The sequence below is a fragment of the Acinonyx jubatus genome, chromosome B4, assembly GCF_027475565.1.
Source record: "Acinonyx jubatus isolate Ajub_Pintada_27869175 chromosome B4, VMU_Ajub_asm_v1.0, whole genome shotgun sequence".
In the NCBI taxonomy this organism is placed as follows: Eukaryota; Metazoa; Chordata; class Mammalia; order Carnivora; family Felidae; genus Acinonyx; species Acinonyx jubatus.
In genome coordinates, this window is record NC_069387.1 from 47928930 (window position 1) to 47950763 (window position 21834).

Consider the following 21834-nt stretch of genomic DNA (forward strand, 5'->3'; position numbering starts at 1 on the left):
CAGACTTTGGTATCAAAAGGCAGCCTTTGAAATTTATATAAGAACTGATTTCAAACGGATAATGTATTTAATTGTGCTACTTCCTCCCGGGGAGGAGTGGGACGAAGAGAATGGAATCATCCCCATCAAACACACAGGCACGCACCACGCGTTCCATCACCCCAATCACAACCACCGCTTCCCTCCGAGTGCTTTCTGTACTTTTACAACAGCAACTGAGAGCAGATGTAGGAAGATTGAGAGGAGACTGGGTTCCGCTCCCCAAGTTGCTCTAGAGGAGTCAGGGAAATCCCCGCACAACTCCCCAGTCCCAGAGACGGTGGAAAGGGTTGGGGCGGAGCCTGGAGTGGGGGTTGCCCAGCAAGAAGAGGCGGCAGGCGGACCCCGGTGGGAGGGCTGGGAGGCTGCTGTCACTTTATGAGCCCGCAGACCAGACTGAGAGTATCCTGCTGCGGGAGGACCGCGGCCGGCTGGGCGCAGGGCCCCCGCCTCTGGCTCACCACGCGGACCCCGCGTCTCCTCCGGAGCCTCGGTGGCGGCGGCGGCGGCGGCGGCGGAGCCTCGCCCACCTCAATCCCCACCCTCTCCATCCTTAGCTGTTAAAGAACAGCAGCGCCTGTTCTTCCTGGCGGACCTCGGGCGCAGAAGACGAGAGGAAGCAGGCGCAAGGGGACTGGGAAGGCAGCATGCGCCCGCCGGGAACAGCCTCGGCGCCCACGGTCTGAGGCGGCAGCCTCACTTCGCCATTGTGAGCCGCCGCCGGGGGAGCTCGCACGCGCCGCGGACCCCCCGGGTCCCCGTCGGCACCGTGATGGGGCACCTGCCCGCGAGAACGCGCGGCGGCCGCCGCCTCCTGCCTCTGCTCTGGCTCTTTGTGCTACTCAAGGTAGGGGAGCGCCTCCCCCCCACCCCCCACCCCGCCCCTGCCCCGGCGGTCCTGCCTGCGTCCTCGCTCCGACGCCCCGGCTCCAGCCCGGGGGCTTGATGGCCGGGCCGCTGCACGCGCCGGTCGTGCAGCCGGGCGCAAGCTTTGTTGTTCTTGCGTGTGCGTGTTCCCGGCGGTTTTGAGGGATGGGATGGAAGAACAGGCAACTTTGCTCCCTCCAGCTTTCGCCCTTTGTGCTCTTTTTTTTTTTTTTTTTTTCTTTACCGCGGCTGGTATCCACGTCAAAGGTGGGCTTGTTAGGTAGCGTTTCACCAGGCAAAATGAGGTCACTTTTCCTTCTGGTCACTACTGCAACTCTAGTGCTCTCCCCAACGGTGTGTGCGGCTGCTTTGTCTCAATTTACTTTCTGCTGGAACTATGCACCTGGGGCTGAGCTCCCTGTTCGCAAAGGACTGCCGGGGTGGTTCGTGAGCATGGTTTTCTCTGAATAAAGAGTGTCAACTTGAGCCTGGAGAGAACTCTTTCCCCCAGGTCTTCATCTGCAACCTCATCGTTCCCCTTACAAAGTCTTTAGACTTTCCCCCACCTTATTTACAAAGGCTGGTATCTCTAAATTTAAGTGGCAGAGAAATCTGTGTGATTAACTTTTTCGAGTTTTCTTTGGATTCTGCTGCTTTAGGCTGTGATTTTGAGGAAAATGAGAAGGAAGGGGGCTGCTTAAAAATATCCTACTTTGTTAACTATGCTGTGCATGAAATCTTTCAGACAAATTTCAGCTACATGTTTGCTTGGAAAGTAGTGTGGAGTTGTGAGGTAATTGTCTACCACTTGTGTCCTCAGTGGGTCTAGCTTTTCGTTTCCTCATTAGTCCTTTTCCCTTCCTGGCAAAGTAGGTCACAGGTGACTGGGAGCTATCCTTTCAGCACCACCGTGATTGCTACCTTGGAAATGGATGTAACGTTAATGGATGCAAAGGTTTCCTTACCAAAGAGTCACTTTTTGCTTACGTGTACCATTAATTATGAATGCTTGACAAGGAGACAGTGGAATAGGACCAATGGATTGAGAAAAGCATCAATTTTAAATATTCCATATTTTTATGGCTCTTAATGGAATATAGGAAAAAATAGTTTCAAGGAGAAAAAGCAACAGAGTAAATACATGAAATTTTAAGTTATATTTAATATGTTTTTACATTTTTCTTAAGTTTTAAATGATAGTTTTATTTAAAATCTGGCAAATGATAAGTTTGGTCATAGGCTTTTACTCTAGGAGATTGCTCTTTTAGCATACCCCACAATTGTATTAGATTTATTTAAGCTTTCTATTAATTTTTCTACTTGTCAAATTCTGTCATAACTATTATGTCTATGCAACACTTGTCATGAACCCCAAGTGGGAGATGGCACATTTTTCTAAGTAACAGCTAAGACCTACATGTATGACATCTGCTCCAAATCCAACCTTTGGCACAACCACAGGTTTTTATTTGAATTCTTCATAACGTGTGAGAATTTCAGGAATGTTCAAATGATGAGTTTGAGAGCGGGGGTGGAGCGCTGCAAATTAAAATGGACAAAATGTGGCAAAACTTCTAATCAAAACCTGATACAGATGTGAGAAAATGCAGTCGGTGTTGGCATAATAGTAGTCTCAGTGATTGTAATAGAGATTCACCCTATTCCACATAATAGGTGTATTTTTGCCCATTTGCAGGTGGATGTCAATTATGGTTGACTGCATCACATAGTAAATACATTGATAAAGCTTGTCATTTAAATAAATATCGTAATGGGACAACTATGTAAATGCGGTTTTGTGTCGTCTTAATATAAAGTACATCAGAGGAAAAAAATTATACGTATATATACTGAATACTCATCAGGTGCCAGTCAGTCTTCCAGGGACTTCATATATGCTATTTCATTAGGCTTAATCTGTTACAGTTGACAAAGAGATGTTCACAGTGTTAAATTGGGCACAAAGGATAATGCATTTACATTTGGGAATAGTATATTACGTGATAAAATGGGCATATCGTATCATCTCTTTATAATTTGGAGATATATTTGCCCTCAAGGTTTTGAACAAGTGTCAGTAAAGTAGTCCTGAAAACAATTCCGTTATTAAATAGCAGATTGTTGATTGAATCCCAATGATAAGCTCTGTGTGCTGAGTCAGAAACATTTATCCAACCTCACCCAAATCTCTGTAGCTCTCATTATGTCAACAAATCTTTCACTACTCCACATGAAGTGTCTTCTATATAAGAATAAAAATTCTTAAAGGCAATAAAGTTAGAGAAACCAAAATATGAGGCTTGATTTATAGTATTATCTTTTTCACAAATCAGAAGCAAGCAACTGGGTATAAGTGATGGGAAGTCTAAAAATTTGAATCTGCGGGGCACCTGCGTGGCTCAGTCGGTTAAACATCCGACTTCAGCTCAGGTCATGATCTCGCAGTTCGTGAGTTCAAGCCCCGCGTTGGGCTCTGTGCTGACAGCTCAGAGCCTGGAGCCTGTCTCAGATTCTGTGTCTCCCTCTCTCTCTCTGACCCTCCCCTGTTCATGCTTTGTCTCTCTCTGTCTCAAAAATAAATAAACGTTAAAAAAAATTTAAAAATTTGAATCTGTATGATTGGCTATAACCAGTTTCATTGAGGTAGCCTAAATGAGCCTGGCCATGGAAGCCTTTGTGCATCATTCCTTATCCCTAGCTAAGTGATAGGAACATTTAATCGGGCATCTCAGATTGTCTAAATCATCCACTGTATGCAGTAAGGCTAATATCTGCACAACTAGTGTTGCATAAACAATGTTAATTATGAAATTAAAAAAATAAATTTCATAATCAATATTGATGGTGTATATAACAATAGAAAAAAAAGTAGAACTCTATTATCAAGTATACTGGGAACTACCAGTCTGGAAATCTTCTACCCACATATGAATGTAAATGGAGTATTTATCTGATGAGTCTCCTTCTTGTGCGTCTTCCCATAATTCCCAGGGAAGGCAATATAATTTCTCTCACCTTTCCTATCTTTACTAAACCTCTTCTTGAAAATTGCTTCCTGTATCAGTTCACTTGATATCAGTATTTTGTCAACTAAAATGCAAATTGTAGAATATGACATCATAGGAATTTAAATTCTGCCTTCCCTGAAATGGTGCTCATTAGTAGTCAAGTGGAATGTTTCCCTAAACTCATAGGCTTGGCATGAATCCTTCTTTCTTTACTTAACCTCCTCTCTATATTTTTCTCTGTGTCTGCTCTTACCTGATATGTAATTAAAGAACATTAAATTTGAAAGAGGACTTAATTATATTTTCTGAAAGGAGGTTTATGTTTAATTCTATAAAACATGAGTGTTATGATGTTGGCCATAGTACTCCTATTTAGGAGAAATATCCACTTTCCAAGGTCTGTCTGCCTTTCTCCACCATTCTCTCTCTCTCTTCCTCTTTCTCTTTCTCTCCCTCTTCTCATCCTTCTCTCTTTCCCTTTCTTTGACTCTCTCTCCCTCTCTCTCTCTCTTACACACACACACACACACACACACACGCACACAGACACACACACGAAATAATTTTCACTTCCTCATGGAGGTTTCATTCACATTCTATATTATACAACATTAGCAGATGAACTATAATGTTTTCATCTTTCTGGAGCAGCTTGAACCACCCTCCTCTCAATGAAGTTTGCTGTCATTAACTCCTCTGTCAATCGACTCCTTTGATAAATGTTGTGGCCAACCTTTTAGAGAAACTCTTTCGCATATGACATCGCCAGTAAGTTGGAGAAGGTTCACCGGGAAGGGCTTCTACTGGGGATTGGGTAATCCTTCCAACTGTCCACATGTTTGCCTTTGTTCTTTGTTGCGTGACAGATTATTGTTACCTTAAGGAATAAAAAATCCACACCATACCCCTGCCTCATTTTGGCCCATAAGAAAATGCACATCTGTAAGCATAAGTAATTAAAAACAATGTAAGAATTGTACTTTATTTAAAATTTTTTTCATGTTTATTTGTTTATTTTGTGTGTGAGAGAGATAGAGCACAAGCAGGGGAGGGGCAGAGAGAGAGAGAGAGACAGAATCCCAAGGAGGCTCTGTGCTGTCAGTGCAGAGCTCAGTGCAGGGGTCGATCTTGCAAACCATGAGGTCATGACCTGAACAGAAATCAACAGCCAGAAACTTAACCTGCTGAGCCACCCAGGCACCCCTTTTTGTACTTTATTTATTTTTAATTTTATTATTTAAAAAAACTTAATGTTTTATTTATTTTTGTGAGAAAGAAAGACGGAACATGAGCAGGGGAGAGACAGAGAGAGAGGGAACCATAGAATCTGAAGGAGGTTCTGGGCTCCGAGCTGTCAGCACAGAGACTGATGCGGGGCTTGACCCATCATCTGAGAGGAAGTTGGATACTTAACCAACATCCAGGCACCCTTGCACTTTATTTTTAAATGTGGCACTATTTCTAGCATCTAAATGTCCAACTGAAAGTTATTTAAACTTATAAGCACATTGACTCTTGAGTTTTATGAATATAATTCCAACTTGAGTCCTGAGGGTTTGCAAAGGACCTTTGGTGTTGGATACAGTTGGTGAACCTATTTAAGCCATTGTGATTGGCAGCAGTGTGGCACAAGAGAAGGCTTAACAGGAATTACCATAGGTATTTCTCATTTTCTTCCTAATTTAATGCCTTCAGCTACACAGTTTCAGTGCTGCATTTTCAGAAGCATAGCCCCACTGCAATGATGAGCTTCACTAGAAAGCACCTAGTATGTTCATTTTATTACTCCAAATACATTTATTTTTGTTTTCTTTTTAATTTTTAATGTTTATTTATTTTTGAGAGAGAGAGAGAGAGAGAGAGAGAGAAAGAGAGAGACAGAGTGTGAGTGGGGGAGGGGCAGAAAGAGAGGGAGACACTAATCTGAAGCAGGATCCAGGCTCTGAGCTGTCAGCACAGAGCTTGACATGGAGTTTGAACCCACCAACCGTGAGATCATGACCTGAGCCAAAGCCAACGCTTAACTGACCCAGCCACCCAGGCGCCCCTACGTTTATTTTTCAAATAAAGGAAAGTATATTGCAATTTTTTGTCTCCCACTGTGCTTAGTATGTGGAATTAGGCAAATGATAGAAGCTTCATAAACAGAATTTCAATTTTCAGCATTATATAGTTTCTGACAGAAAAGTGTTAAATACCATCATATTGATTTGTGAACACATCTTTAAGGAAAACATGAGAAAATTATCATTTTGTGAATTAAATCATTATAATTACATTGCAGTCATTACAGTAAAAAATAATAAAAAGTTACCAGTTCCTCATATCAAGAACTCTTTAAGATTATGAATCAAAATATCAAGGTGTTATTTTTTTTCCAAAAAATGCAGCACTGTTGATTGCTCATTTATTCACCAGTGTTACCTCCACTGCATTTGCTATCATCTATATAAAAGCAAAGTTGAAATAATAGAAGAAATTGCTTCCGTTACCTTTACATGTGACCTGCAGCTTCAGCCAACATCCAGCCAGCTCTGCAAGTCATATTCTTGCTTCCTCTTCCATATCATCATTCTTCTGTGACCACTACCAGCTAGAGCTGACAAAGATTTCTGCATTCTTCTAATAGAAACCACTCTACTTTTTGCCATAACGTTGCCCTTGAGAGAGATGAAGCCTTTCCTACACCCCAGTCTTGGTTCTATTTATGGTGGTGTTTAATCCAAGAGCATGACTCAAAGCCTTAAAGAACTCTTCTGTCATGGCCTCAAAGATCCATTGGTATTAGCTCTTTCTGCTTAAATGAATATGTGAGAGACTTCTTTGTGCACCTGTGTCCTTTATTTGAAGAAGCAAAACAAGGCTGACGTGGCACAAGTGGAATGAGCCAGGGGGTGAACGGGTTGGGACGAAGCTAGAGGCATATACAAAGACTCGTATCCTCATCTCTCCTGGTGCTGTTGGCTCCAACAGGTGCCATAGTGCTTCCACCAGCTCATCAGGGCAATATGTAAATAACCTCATTAAGCACCTCTCTTGTAATCTAGAGTCACTAATTATTCCTAATTACTAAGTTTGTCCTTTCACAAGCTTGTCCTTGGGCTCCAGAGCACTGATCCTTAGGCTGTTTTTTTTTTTTCCTCTGAACATGGTGCCTTCAAATTTATTTCTATAAGTACAACCATATTTTATCCTTGTGTCAGAAAACCGTTCTCAACTCTTTCATTTAAAATCTAATTCTCCAATGAAAGATGTCTGCTTTCCTAGACATTCTAGTTACCTAAAAGGCCAACTCCTTTTACTCCTAAATATAGTAGAACCAACAAACTGAGGATGTTCGAAACAAAGTTGTAGAGGTTTCTTGGTAAGGAAGATTTTTCCTTTCCTTTTTTGTCAGGAAATTGAGATGAAAGAGAGAAAAATGATAGTTGCTTGGGAAAATACTTCAGAAACAGAGAATCAGAACTGACAATAGGACTCTGAATTTGAGAATTGTATTAAAAATTATAAATATTCATGGTGATTTTTGTAAGGAAATTAATATAGGGAAAATTAGGAAATCAAATGAAAAGGAAGTTTGATGAAAACAAATGTATTGCCATCCTTCTATTTATATGCAAATAAATTTCTTATTGAATACTCTTCATTTATTTGGTTTCCCACTCTTCCTAAATTTTTCTAACAAAAACTGGTCTTATCATAAAGTGAATTAAAACCAAATGAACCTGCTAATTTTTGTAACTTTACTAAACAAATAAAAAGCATTTATCTACAATGTAGGGGTCCAAAATCAGAATTGTATTTCATAACACTAATGTGTATGTGATGTACATGACAGATGTTTCCCTTTTTTCTGTATCACCTCATTTAACTGTTTTTCAGGTAACAGAAACTTTGTGTTTGTTTGTTTTCTTTCTGCACACCTACTTTTTTATAATAGATTATTTGTGTGTGAGAAAATATCATGGGTCTACCAGGTCCTTAATCCTTTTCTTTCTTTATGGCCTCCTATTGACCAAGTGATGCACAGAGACATTTTTGTCCCTTGTTCCCTTTACTCTTAACCCATATCAGAGACCAACTATAGCCCTGTGTGCTGAACTTGATTTTGATTCCCTCTTGGTTCCTCTCATAGGAGCTTGTGATTGGCATGTACAAACCAGATGTTAGAGAATTCCACAGAATCTGCAGTGCCCTTTCCATATTTGGTCTGATCTGTGTTCTGATTCCTAACTTCTTCTACCCTACTTTCTGAATTAGGATTCTATTTTGATTAACTCTAGCATTACTGGCTTGTGATCCTGGCTTTAACTTCTGGTTAATCTCTCCCTGTCATGTAGCTTCCTTGAAAGAGTATCCTATAAACTCTTCTGGCTAACCAGTCTTTCCCCAAAGCCAGAATGGTCACATTAAGAAGTTACTTTTCTTCTTCAATACTAAGTCTGTCTTTCTGATTCCAGGATAATGATTTGCTGTCCAATTCCATTCAGTTAATCAAACAGTGATTGAATATTTATTGTGTGCCAGGAATTGTACCAGATGTTGTAGGTACAGGAATGGACAATAGTCAGTTGAATCTTCACAAATGATATAGTGGGAAAATAGACATAAAAGAAAATGCCATTAACATTTAGTGAAGTTTTTGTTTGTTTAATAGAGAAAACTATGTTAATAGAAAACTACGTTAACATAGTTAAAAAAAAAATGTTAATATGCTACAGGAGAGACTATATCTCATGGTTTGGGAAATGATTTCTTAAAAGATGATACCTGAGCTGAGCCTGAGTTAGGTTTAAAAATATGGACATATAGACAGAGAAAACTGCATGAGCAAAGGCCCACTGTGAAAAAAGAATGCAAGCATGGCAGAGTTTAGGAAAATACAAGCGTGCATAAAAGGAAGGGAGGGGATAGATACCAGATCAGGGAGACTCCTATATGCTTTGCTAAAAAAGTAGGATCTTTATTTTCTAGGTGAAGATGATCATTGAAGGGTTGGGCCAGGCTTAGTAGAGTAAGATTTGTAGTTCAGAGAGAGTCTTTGGCTATAAGAAAGGTTATCCCAAAGGTGAAGTGGGCCCGGAAGCAGTTGAACTACTAGGAGGTTATTATAATGGTCCAATTAAGAGATGACAAATGGTGACCCTAGGGTGATAGGAAAAGAAACTAAAAGTAAGGAGGCAATGTTAAAAGTAGCTAAATTGACAAGACTGGTTAGATGTGGGGAACCGGGGAGAGGGTAATTTTCATGCTAACTTCCAGATAACTGACACCTTTGCCTGAAATGTTGCAGTTTTAAGAATGTGTGCTCCTCCAGATCTGTTTACCCCCTTCCCTATCATGCTTAGTACCATTGCTCCCGCTCCACACCTTTATTAATCGTCCTTTAATTAAACTCTCTAGGATTTCCCCTGAGTGCCCTACTGGGGCCTTGACTGATATATAGGACATGCCGAATTTAGTGGAAGATCTCTTGAGTTTGAAGTGCCAAAAAACCACAAAGTATTATTAGATATGAGTCTGATGTCCGGGGTGATGGCAAGCCTGGAGATGTGAATGGGGATGTCCTAGCAGAGAGAAAAGTAGAGAAGGGCAGTGGGCCAGGATGGGCCTTGAGGAGCACTAACATTTAATAAGGAACTTAAGAAGATGAAGAAGAAACATCCAGAGAGGTGTAAGAGGAATGTAGAATCAAGGAAATTCGGAGTCTAGGAAATTTCAAGGGGGAAGGATTGGCCAACAACATCAAACACAACAGAAAGGTCCCATAAGCTAAGATCTGGAAAATATCTTTGGACTGGAAAATAGGTAGGCCATTGGTCTCCATGAAGCTTGGGAAGAGCTGAGGAATAGAGAACCAGGCACTTATTTGTTAAGAGCATAGGCATCAGGTCAGAGAGACCTGATTTCGATTTTGGCTTCCTTGGCTATGCCACTTACCAACAAGCTGGATGTGGAGAAAAGTTATTTCACTTGTGTGGTGCCCCTTTGGCAATCTGTTGCACTTATGTCAGAGAATACTTGTCAGGCAGCAATAGGTGAGATGGCCATAACGTACTTTAAAAAGTGCCTTAGAATACAGTAAGCACTCAATAAGTGTTCTGTACAAAAACAAAAAGAGAAGGCAAGAGATAGGATAGGAAGGCAAGAGGTAGCTAAAGCAAAATCAAAGAGGTAGAACAATAAAAATGTGTATAGAGCCACATCTTCCAGAATATGCGTCATGGAACATGAGAGACTTCCAATGTCAAAGATGTTATTAAAACTAAACACTTCTGTGGTAACATGAATCTTGGAATAATCAATTTAACTTTGTTTAAACTATTATTTATTCATTTACTCTTATTTTTTTGTACCAGGACTTCTCAGAACACTTAGTATGTTAATATGCATTGTGCTTTCCAGAAGGGAGATCTAGCATGTAGCATTTCCCAAGTTTGATAGTAGAACCCATTTTGTAAAAATACTTCATGGGAATACATGTGATTACACTCTAAGAAACATTATCTGTGCTTGTACACTAGACACTTCTTTTTATTCCTTTATCTTTTTTGTAAATGAGAAGTTTCACTTTACTGATAAGAAAAAAACACAGCAGCAAGATCCTTTATAATTTAAATCGCAGAATCAGAAGACTTTGCATGAAGGAAAGTAACCATTCCCAACTTTCTTATCAAGGACTGATGTTCAAGAAACTGTCTTAGGAGAAAGCAAATGTACATATTCTCATTTTACGGATTGTGCTAACTCCAGTTTTGGTAACTGTGTATACAAAAAAGGTTCTTTGGCTTTTGGCTATTGAAAAATGAAAAAATCATTTTGACCCTATTTTCTAATATAATCATCTTACTATATAACTTGAGAGAACAATATATTTTATTCAGTATTATTTGTCTCTAAGATTACTGCCAATTGGTTAAAATTTTTTTTACTGTTTATTTATTTTTGAGAGAGAGAGATACAGAGTGCAAGTGGGGGCAGGGCAGAGGGGGGTGGGGGGAAAGAGAATCCGAAACAGGCTCCAGGCTCCGAGCTGTCAGCACAGAGCGCAACATGGGGCTGGAACCATGAGATCATGACCTGAGTGAAGTTGGATGTATGGCCGACTGAGCCACCCTCGCACCCCTGTAACCATTGGTTTTAAACGGTGAAATCACTCTCGGCCAAGAGGTGGCTGCTCCCCTTCTCAGCACCTGTTTTGTTGTTTGGTTAGCTTGGTTTGGGGATGAGCTGTTTCTGGTGGTAGCTTTCACACATTGCTACTATCTCCATTTCACTTGAGTTGAGCACCGTGTTGTGACTGTTCCCGCTTTCTTGCATGCTCTGAATAACTGCTTGTCAACAGACCTGACAGGTTATAAAGATAACATGTGAGAAGCTTGTCATCTCTCTGTCCTGTCCTCAGCCACCCATCATACCACTTTCACAGTTTACACTAGCCCAGGTTTTCTGCCTGTTGCCCGTTCTTCTCTTTTGTGGCCATGACAGCTAGTTGGGTAGAAGGCAATTCTCGTTCTTCCCCAGTAGGGCCCCATGATGAACCATGATACCGGTTTGAGAGTGTTAGCATGAGAAAAATACTTGGTACATTGTAAGCATTTTATAAAGGCAGATTTTATTTTATTCCAATCTCTGTTCAAAGGGCATTTCCTCAACATGTCTTTTGTGAACAGCCAATCTAAAATCACCCCGTCACTCTAAAATTTTACCACTTTTACCCGGATTTATTTTCTTCAGAGAATGTATCACTCACCACGTGGTGAGTTTTTTGTTACTTGATCCTCCTTTGGAATGCTTGTAAGTCCCATGAGAGCAAGGACTTTATCCACTTTGTTCCCTGCTGTATCCCCAGCTGCTAGAAGAGCACCTGGACCATGGGAGGTGCTCCGTGAATACTTGTTGAATAAATGAATGAATGTTGCATGAGTACATGGGGCGAGAAAGGTCAGGCAGCCGCGCTGGGACAGACTCAAGAGGCTGAGCTGGATGCAGGCGTGCCAGCGCAGGGACGGGGCTGCTGCGCAACCCCGTGAACTAGGAGGGAGAATCTGTCAGGCGGGTGGTTCCTGGCACCGTGAGGGGAATCAGAATGAGGAGATGGTCTGGAAATGCTGCTTTGTTGATCTTGTGAAGAAAGCAGAGACCTTATTATAAGTGAAAATGAACTTTTTTAGGCATCAGGATGAGGTTGCTCACCTATTTTGTTCTTGCTATTTGCTTGGGTCAGAATAAACTGCCAAGGAAGGACAAATGATGTGTGGCCAAGCAACAGATGGGTTCTCTTGTGTGATCAGTTCTCATTTGTAGTAAAGTAAAAACGGATTTTTTAATCACTTATTCTCTATCTTATTCATTAACTGTGTATAATTTCCTTTGACTTCTAAAACAAAGTTATTTCTGAACTCTTGAAATCTAAGAATGTGTTCTTTTTTTAAAAATATAATTTATTGTTAAATTGGCTAACATACGGTGTGTAAACTGTGCTCTTGGTTTTTGGGTAGATTCCTGTGGTTCGTCGCTTACATGCAACACCCGGTGCTCATCCCAACAAATGCCCTTCTCAGTGCCCATCACCCATTTCCCCCCCTCCTCCACCCCCACATCCACCCTTAGCTTGTTCTTTGTATTTAAGAGTCTTCTATGGTTTGCCTCCCTCCCTCTCTGTAACTATTTTTTTCCCCTTCCCTTCCCCGACGGTCTTCTGGTAAGTTTCTCAAGATCCACATATGAGTGAAAACATATGATATCTGTCCTTCTTCGACTGATGTATTTCACTCAGCGTACTACCTTCCAGTTCCATCCACGTTGCCGCAAATGGCATGATTTCCTTCTTTCTCATTGCCAAGTAGTATTCCTGAAAAACAGTGTGGAGAGTGTGTTCTTTCTTGGCTTTGCAGTTTGAAAATATCAACATTAAAATAATTTTATAAATAATTTTCCCTCATTTTCCTCTCACCAAGCATGTTGATGTACTCAGATTGGCTCTAGACCTCTAAACTCATTTTCAGAAACTCGTGTAACTAACTGAAGCTAGATGACAAATTATTATTTGTCTTTAATACTTAAAATTTGTGATTTTTTTACCCCTAAAAATGATATTTTTGAATGCATAGGAGTACTTCACAGAAAAAATTTTAAATGGATTTTAGAAAATGGATGTCCTTTCCTGTATAAGGTCCCAACATGTAATTTTATATAGAAAAAGATGGTAATTTTCATATTCAGTTGAAATACTAGATAATAAGTATTTCATTATCCCAATATGAACAATTAGTTGAGCTGATTGAGTAAATTAGTGCTTTGTTCATTAAAATGTTAGTATATACACACCAAGACCCTGGATTTTCAAGATTTTCAAATGACAGAAATACCCAAAGTATGATTAAAACAACTACTATTACTTCTATAAATCAGTGTGTCACTAGAGAATTGAAAGGTGTTACATCAGTCATATACCAATCTGTATCTAAGTATGTATAGTCTACCATTCACCGTGCTGGTCTACTACTGTGCTGGTAAAGTGTGAAAGTTTGGGCTAGTTGTAATTTTTTTCTATTACCTTAATTTTGTTTTGTTGGTTGATAAATTAATATATCCCTTAGAACCAAAAAGAGAAGAAAATTGTGATCAAATATAGATATACTCACATGCATGGCTATTAACCACAATTCTGTGATTAACAAATTATTTTCCTTAAGTTTAATGATCTTTTTTTTAATATCAAATCAAGGTTTCTGGAAATCTTCAAAAACAGATTTATAAGGGTCTCTTTTTGTCTCTGAGTGGCCATGTCGGAATTAGACTAATTAGACTACATCATCCTCTCTCTTGGTAACCAGGAATTTCCTCTTAAAGTCAAGTTGGTGCTCCATAAAATAGACACCCTAGTAATATTGCTATAGCATTTCTATTTACTTTGACATTGTGCTAAAAACTAAAGTGCAGTCATAAAATTGGAGTGTTCTTGCCAAATACCACAAAGTAAAAGCATCATATTTACAATTAGTGCCAACACCATTATCATAAGAAATGCCTTATTACTTGGATGTACTTAAAATTCCTAGATTTTATCTAAGAAGAAAAATTGGCTTACATTTCTGAATAAGTTGATTAACAAGGTGAATAATAAAAAGCCAAGGGAATTATATGTTGTCTGTAATGTATTATTAAACAGTGAGTCATGTGGTCCTCCTTTAAAGGATTATAGAAAAATCCTTTATACATGTATGAAACGTATGGGTACAACAGAGTTATTTACATATAAATATAGTGATGAGATATGGCCAAGTTCATTTTTTTCATCATCATGGAGAAATTCCTCTACGGTTTCCCCTAACTAATTTATACTTTTTAATTAGTCTCTCGGAAATGACTACAGGCCTCACTCAAAATGGTTAGGTACTTGGGATTTGTAATATTGAGATTCTGTTGTTGTCAAAACTGTGCCAAGATGATTTCATGGGCTTAGAATTAAGTATTATGGACTTAGTCCTAAAAACAGCTTATCAGTTGCTTCTTTTCAATTAGCTGTAACTGTTAAATCTTCTAAAAATCAGCCATTCTTTAGAGGTGCTCCACGTTGCTTCCTTGAATTCATTTTTTGCGTATTTGCAACAAAATACAGCTGTATCTTTAAGTCTTTTTTCATCTGATTGACGCACCATTGTCTTATTTATTTATTTTTGTTGAAGGCTAATTGGGAACATAATGAGAATCTTTCTATTGAAGTTCTTGATGCTGTGCCGAGGCCTTCAATTAGCCTTTTACTACATGGCTTCTGGAGGTTCTAAAGAAGGAAGTACTTAATTTGAAATCTGTAATTCTGAATCAGGTGTGCATCACCAGACACAAGAATTTTATAATAATGGATTAAGAATTCAGAAACTAATACATGTTCACTGAGGAAACTCTGTCAGATACAACAGGAAGGAAAAGAAGAAAGCCGCCATTCCTACACACTCTATTCCAAAATAACCACCATCTGGAGATATAGCATTCCAAATTTTTCCCAAAGTCTGTGTATCTAAGTGAGTATGTAAAAAAGAAAAAATCAAATTGTCCTACTATTTTAGCCTACTCTTTTCACTTAAATGTATTATAATAATTTTTCAAGCATTTTCAATGCTCTGCAATTTAGGCCATTAGGTCATAGATCTTTGGGTCGACTGTATTCAATTCCCAATTGTATTTGCATTTGTTAAGGACATGGATGATAATGGGGCACCTGGGTGGCTCAGTAGGTTGAGCGTCCGACTTCGGCTCAGGTCATGATCTCACGGTCTATGAGTTTGAGCCCCATGTTGGACTCTGTGCTGACAGCTCAGGGCCTGGAGCCCGTTTCAGATTCTGTGTCTCCCTCTCTCTCTGCCCCTCCCCTGCTCATGCTCTGTCTCTCTCTCTGTCAAAAGTAAATAAACATTAAAAAAAAAAGGACATGGATGATAATAAAGATTGATTATGATCACAAAGTGTTGGGGATCGTCACCTATATGTGGGCCTCTCATTTATGAGGCTACTTCAGAATTAACCACTTAGAAAGATTTCAGAAGCTATATTGCAAGCATTTATTGCCCATTTCTCCATAGCTAAACACAGTGCATAAAAAATTTAAGAATATAGGCTTGCTAGTCAAAAAGATGTAGTATTGCTGACCCTCTCACAGCAGACACAAATTACAGTGGCTGCCCAAGATCACCATTCCTTCTGTGGCCAAGTCGGCCATCTGCTCCACTACCTGCCCTCTGTAGACGGAACTTCCTTCTTTCTGATCCATATGTTCTGAAAGGTGTTGCTACCCTCCTACTTGGCCTCAATGCCCTGGACAGAGTGATCTGTCAAAGGGGTGAACCCCTGCCCTAAGATAAGCCCATTTGGGGACTACACCTCACTGACCGTTGTCTTTGAGCTTGGCATTGATCTAAGCCAAACCTATCAGAATCTGTCCCTGCAAGTATTTTCAAACTGGCAATGGTGGGGAAGAGTCCTCCCCTCTCAGTTGTGGAGCTCTGACAAGAGCTAAGACACACAGAGGTAAGACATGAGATTAGAAGCTGTTCCCAACCATAAAACTGACTCACAAGAAGATACTTTTTTTTTAAATATAAAATACTTTCTTTTTTTAAGTTTTAATTTACATTCTAGTTAGTTAACATACAGTGTAATATTAGTTTCAGGTGTACAATATAATGATTTAACACTTGCATACATCACCCAGTGCTCCTCATGACAAGTGCTCTCCTTAATCCCCATCATCTCTTTCACCCATGCCCCCATCTCCCCTCCCATCTGGTAACCATCAGTTCTCTATAAAGAGTCTGTTTCTTGCTTCGTCTCTCATTGTCTTTCTCTCTTATTTTTTTTCTCTTTGCTTGCTTGTTTCACTTCTTGAATTCCACATATGAGTGACATTTTCTAACTGAAAAGGAGGAGGGAGGAACAGTAGGGACTTCAGCAAGACTATCATTCATTGCGAGAAGACTGTCTCATTTCTCAGACTCCAGAGAGTCACTCCAGAGGTACTCAGAAAGATTACAAAACAGCAATCTACTCCAATACAATTCCATCATAGCCAAGCAGGCATAATAGCAATGCTTGGAATCTTTAAGTAATCTGAATAAGAGTGATTATATAATTTATCATACTAACCAGGGCATTTCTGAGAGTGAAGGGATCATTATGCCAGGAGAGAAGGCATAAACCGGCCTGTTCTGGGAGAACCGGGACAGATGGTTATTCCTTCCTGAAAATACTAACAAAAATGTTTGATACGGATTGTACTCACGAGCTCATCACCCATCTCACCCATGTATGAAAACCTATGGTTTAAACAGGTTGAATTAGCCATATACGAGGAACTGTAATTTTCTTCATCAAAACCTAGAGCCTGTGCAGGAATGTTTACAGCAGCTTTGTTTGTACTGGCCAAACACTGAAAATAACCAAAATGGCTTTCAGTCAATGAATGGTTCAATGAGCTGTGGTATTCCCATACCAGGTAATACTACTCACAGCAAATTGAATGAACCTCAGGAAAATTATGCTGAGTGAAAAAAGCCAATCTCAAAGGGTTTCATACTTTAAGATTCCATTTATATATACCCTTGAGATAACAAAATTATGGAAATGAGAACAAACTTGTGGTTGCCAAGGGTTAAAGATTGGGTAGGGAGGGGAGGAGGGAGGAGGTAGAGACGGCTATAAAGAGGCAGCATGAGGGAGCCTTGTGATAATGGAAGAGTTGTGTGTCTTGATCGTGGTGGTAGTTACATGAAGTTGTACACGTGATAGAAGTGTATAGGTCCGTATATACTCAGACACAAATGAGCACATAATTACTGGTGAAATCTGAATAAATTCTATGGATTGTGCCAATGTCAGTTTCATAGTTTGGATATTTTCTTGTTTTGGATATTTTCTTATTTGGATTTGCAAGATGTCAACACTGGAGGAGGCAGGGTGAAGGGTGCACGAGACCTTTCTGTCCATTTCTTTACAGTCTTCTCTAAATCTGTAATTTTCTCAAAGGAAAAGGTTAAAAAACCTTGTAAGCATATATATTTATTTATTTATTTTCATTGTGATCGCTTCTCAGCCTTTTGGCTAAGATCAAGTGTATTTTTATTGTGCCTGGCACTCTGTTAAGTATTTTAGCTGACTAGTTGACAGAGCCTCTTTCTTATGAGGACTGTCTCAGAAAGAAAATAATTATACTAGGTAAAGATATCTAAGCAAATGTGAAAACAAAATATTAGAAAATTACACAAGGGCCTCAATACATCACATTTACCACAAATTCAAGTGCATTATGAAGAAGGTTGGGTGTTGAACTACATTCGTACAAGATTTATCTACTGAGCTCTGGAAAGGACCCAAAGTTATTGGTCCTTTCATAATTCCGATAACATCAGTGTTAAAGACAACTTTTTTTTAAATTATTTTTTAATTTTATTTTTTTAAGTTTACATCCAAATTAGTTAGCATATAGTGCAACAATGATTTCAGGAGTAGATTCCTTAATGCCCCTTACCTATTTAGCCCATCCCCTCTCCCACAACCCCTCCAGCAACCCTCTGTTTGTTCTCCATATTTAAGAGTCTCTTATGTTTTTCCCCCTCCCTGTTTTTATATTACTTTTGTTTCCCTTCTCTTATGTTCATCTGTTTTGTCTCTTAAAGTCCTCATAGGAGTGAAGTCATGATATTTGTCTTCCTCTGACTAATTTCGCTTAGCATAGTACCCTCTAGTTCCATCCATCTAGTTGCAAATGGCAAGATTTCATTCTTTTTGATTGCTGAGTAATACTCCATTGTATATATATACACCACATCTTCTTTATCCATTCATCCATCAATGGACATTTGGGCTCTTTCCATACTTTGGCTATTGTTGATAGTGCTGCTATAAACAGTGGAGTGTATATGTCCCTTCGAAACAACACATCTCCATTTTAATGACTCTTCAGAAAATAGTTGAAAATAGAGTAACAAATTACCGTTGTGGGAAGTGAGGACAAAATACTTTATTGATTAATCAAGTGATATCGTTCTTCCTTTTTGGGGGAGTTATTAAGTAACATATCTGGAAATAATATAAATAAATTAGAATGAAATAAAAAGTGTAAGACAAGTTTAGGAGGCTTGAGTAAAACAGGGGAGATGAATGCAGGATATATGAAGATGAACAGGTATTTAACTATTTCAACAAGTCAATCATCAAACATATATTAATCTGGACATGTAAGAAAGGTGCAGTGTTCACCATCTCCAAGAGTATAGGACAAAGTTATGCCCTCAGGAAGTCTGTAATATAAAGGTAAATAATATAAATATATAGCAAGTTAAAAGGCAATATATGACTTACCACTGTAAGAGATTTCTGAAGTAGTACACATTTATTTGCAAATGAGTGAAACAGATAACTTATAGGCAGCAAAGTGCCCTTGCCTTCAGATAAGGAAGAGAGCCCTTCGGCTTGAAGGAGCACTAGGTTCATGAATGAAGATAGATTTTAATCTGAATCTAGTCTGATAGAGTCAGATAGATAGACTAGGTTAAGGAAAACTTTCTAGGTTGGAGAAATAGGAGCAAATAGGAATGTGAGAAAATGTAGACTCTGTTTAGGAGGCTTGAGTAAAGCAGGGTGGATGGATTCAGGTCCTAAGGGGTTTGAGTGGCTGGAAGCAAGGTGGAAAAGGTGGGTTTTCCCCGCCAGGAGCTTCTTATTCATAACCTTCGGTACAACAGTGCTACAAAGGCAAACATTAAAATGAGCTTTACCTCAGCAGTGGTGTGCAGGCAAAAAAAAAATTATCATACCTCATTTTAGCTTTAATTGCTTTTATAATTCTGAATTTGCTGGTAAATGCAAATGCTTAATTCTAAATACGTGCGCTCTGTCTTAATTAGATAAAATAATCCTCTGTTGGTTGGGTAGTTCAGTAAATTAGTCCCTAGACTTAAACTCCCCGGGATCGTGTTGTTTATGCATTAATCTGTGTGCACTCTTAGAGATAAATGGAAAATAAGTGGATTTTTCAGAGACAGGTTGTAACTGTCAGCATACTTTTGTCAACCTTCAAAATAAAATAGCCAGTTAGTATACCAACAAAATGAGTTTATTCAGGAATAGCAGATAAATTGCAATTTGAGACATGCAAACTATGCCAAACCATAGGCAAGTCCGGAGAACAAAGGAGAGAAGTATTGTTTTATAGAGGAGAAAAGAATTTGGGGAGGGCTTTTTGAAACAAAAGTCTACAGGAGGTGAGTAAGAGTTTGGGGTTGTGGTGACTTACTGGCTGAATTGTGGCAGTTCTCATTGGCTGGGTTGTTGTTGGGCAAGGAGAAAATCTTCCTTCCTCCTGCTTGGGGTAGTAAAGTAAGCTTCTTCTAATCAAGATATATAGAGTAAGCCTCAAAGAGTGGTACATGCATCAGTGATTCCCCTTCAGGACCTCCATTTTAAAATTAAAAAAAAAATTTTTAAATTTATTTTGACAGAGAGAGAGAGAGAGAGAGTAGGGAAGAGGCAAAGAGAGAAGGAGTGAGAGAACCTGAAGCAGCCTCTGCTATCAGTGCACAGCCCAATGTGGGGCTCAAACCCATGAACTGTGAGAACATGACCTGAGCCGAAACCAAGAGTCGGACACTTAACCAAATGAGCCACCCAGGCACCCCAGGACCTCCGTTTTGAATGAGATTTTCCTTTCCGTGGTTTCGCACTTTCAGAATTAGATGCTCTGCACGTGGCTAAAAGTTGCCATGCTTATTTAAAAATTATAATTCACATACATATCCTGTCATGCTTGTAGAATTTCTTCTACAGTTTTATCCTTTATTTAAAACTACAAGTAAAAATGACATTCTACTAGACAAAACTAACTAGAAAATCTGAACCTGTTATACACATAAACATCCTACCAACTCAGCAATTAGGGTCCTACCAATAGTGCCACATTTGTTTATAAGGTATATCCAAAAGGAAACAACCAGTACAAGTATCTCTGGCAGAAGTGAAAAGACAAGTTCTTCCAACGCCCGCCATCTTACTGAAAATGATGGTGGTGATCCTGACAATCGCTGTCATTTATTGAGAGGCTGCTGTTTACTGGGGACTGGCCCAGAGACTTTGCACACATGACCTCATTGCATTCTAATATAATCCTGCAATCATCATCACCGTTTTAATAATGAGTAAACTGAATTTCAGACAGGTATTGAAGGAGTTAGGAATGAAACCATAGAATCTGAACACTATATCATACCCTTCGGTGTGAGAGCTCTCACATGGCTTCTATTTCCTCATTCACTAACTTACATCTTCTGCCTCTTCCTCTTAAGATAGAAGTATTCTGGCACCTGGGTGGTCAGTCAGGTGAGCGTCCCACTTCAGCTCAAGTCATGATCTTACGGTTCATGGGTTCCGGCCCCACGTCAGGCTCTGTGCTGATAGCTTGGATTCTGTGTCTCCCTCGCTCTCTGCCCCTCCACTGCTGGTGCTCTGTCTCTCTCTGTCCCTCAAAAATAAATAAAACATTAAGAAATTTTTTTAAATAAATTTTAAGATAGAAATATTATGAGACACAGGAGACTGAATCAGCTTTTGAGTCATTGGCGGGGACTACCATCCAGAAAGAAATGGGCCACAGGTTACTCCTGGAGACAGTTGATTCCTGCTCATCCAAAACTCTTTCTTGCAGTTTCTCCTTTCTGTCAATCAGTCTGTCGGTCACACGTTCAGCCTTCGGTTTAATGGATTGGGGGCTTCTGCCCTTTGTTAGATAATTGCACAGAGCCGAATATAATACATTGTGTTAAGGTAGAGAGCTCAGACTTCCAGTTTTTGTGTAGAGCACTGAGAATCAATGATTCTCAGGAGGATTTTTGTCCTGGCTTTGGAAGCCGACTTGAGATTTTGTAGCTTGCTGGCTTTGTGCAGCATTTACACCTCAGACAGGCCTTTTCCTCCATGAAAGATGCCACCTGGACAAAAACAATTTTAACACTAATGTCTTCCTTTTGATTGCATTAGATTTGCAAATTAAACAGATTAATGGTAGTGCTCTGTGTTCCTCTCAGCTCTTCTGTTTAATACTCTTATCTGACAAAGTGTAAATAGAAGACATAATTAATTACTCATGACGTGCATGTCAAGTTGCATAAAAAATTACATCCCCAAGGCACCCATTATTACACATCTGACTGTTCTGTGAAATTGGTTTTGTAAAGAAAAAGCATACCTGAAGATAAGGTTTTGTTTGTTTTTCTCCTCTTTTTATTTAATTTACTAGAGTATCTTGAAAAAAGATGTGGAAGAACGACATGAACTGTCAACATAATTTTAAAGAGCTTACTTCATTTGCCCAAGGGTGTGTTATTTTTGCTTTTTTGAAATTTTTCTGTTGGGTTATGAGATACTAAGC

At 39.4% G+C, this 21834-nt stretch overlaps 1 protein-coding gene across 2 annotated transcripts in view; it reads left to right on the forward strand.

Moving 5' to 3' along the window:
- The first annotated feature begins 231 nt into the window (after positions 1-231).
- PTPRO (protein tyrosine phosphatase receptor type O) overlaps positions 232-21834 on the forward strand; it is a 245359-nt gene continuing 223756 nt past the window's right edge. Inside the window, exon 1 of one of the 2 annotated variants that reach the window (XM_027035627.2) lies at positions 232-886. In XM_027035627.2, coding sequence (XP_026891428.2) covers positions 812-886 — 75 coding nt within the window. In that variant the 5' untranslated portion in view covers positions 232-811. The remainder of the gene's footprint in view (positions 887-21834) is intronic. The other variant, XM_027035628.2, reaches the window with a different exon arrangement.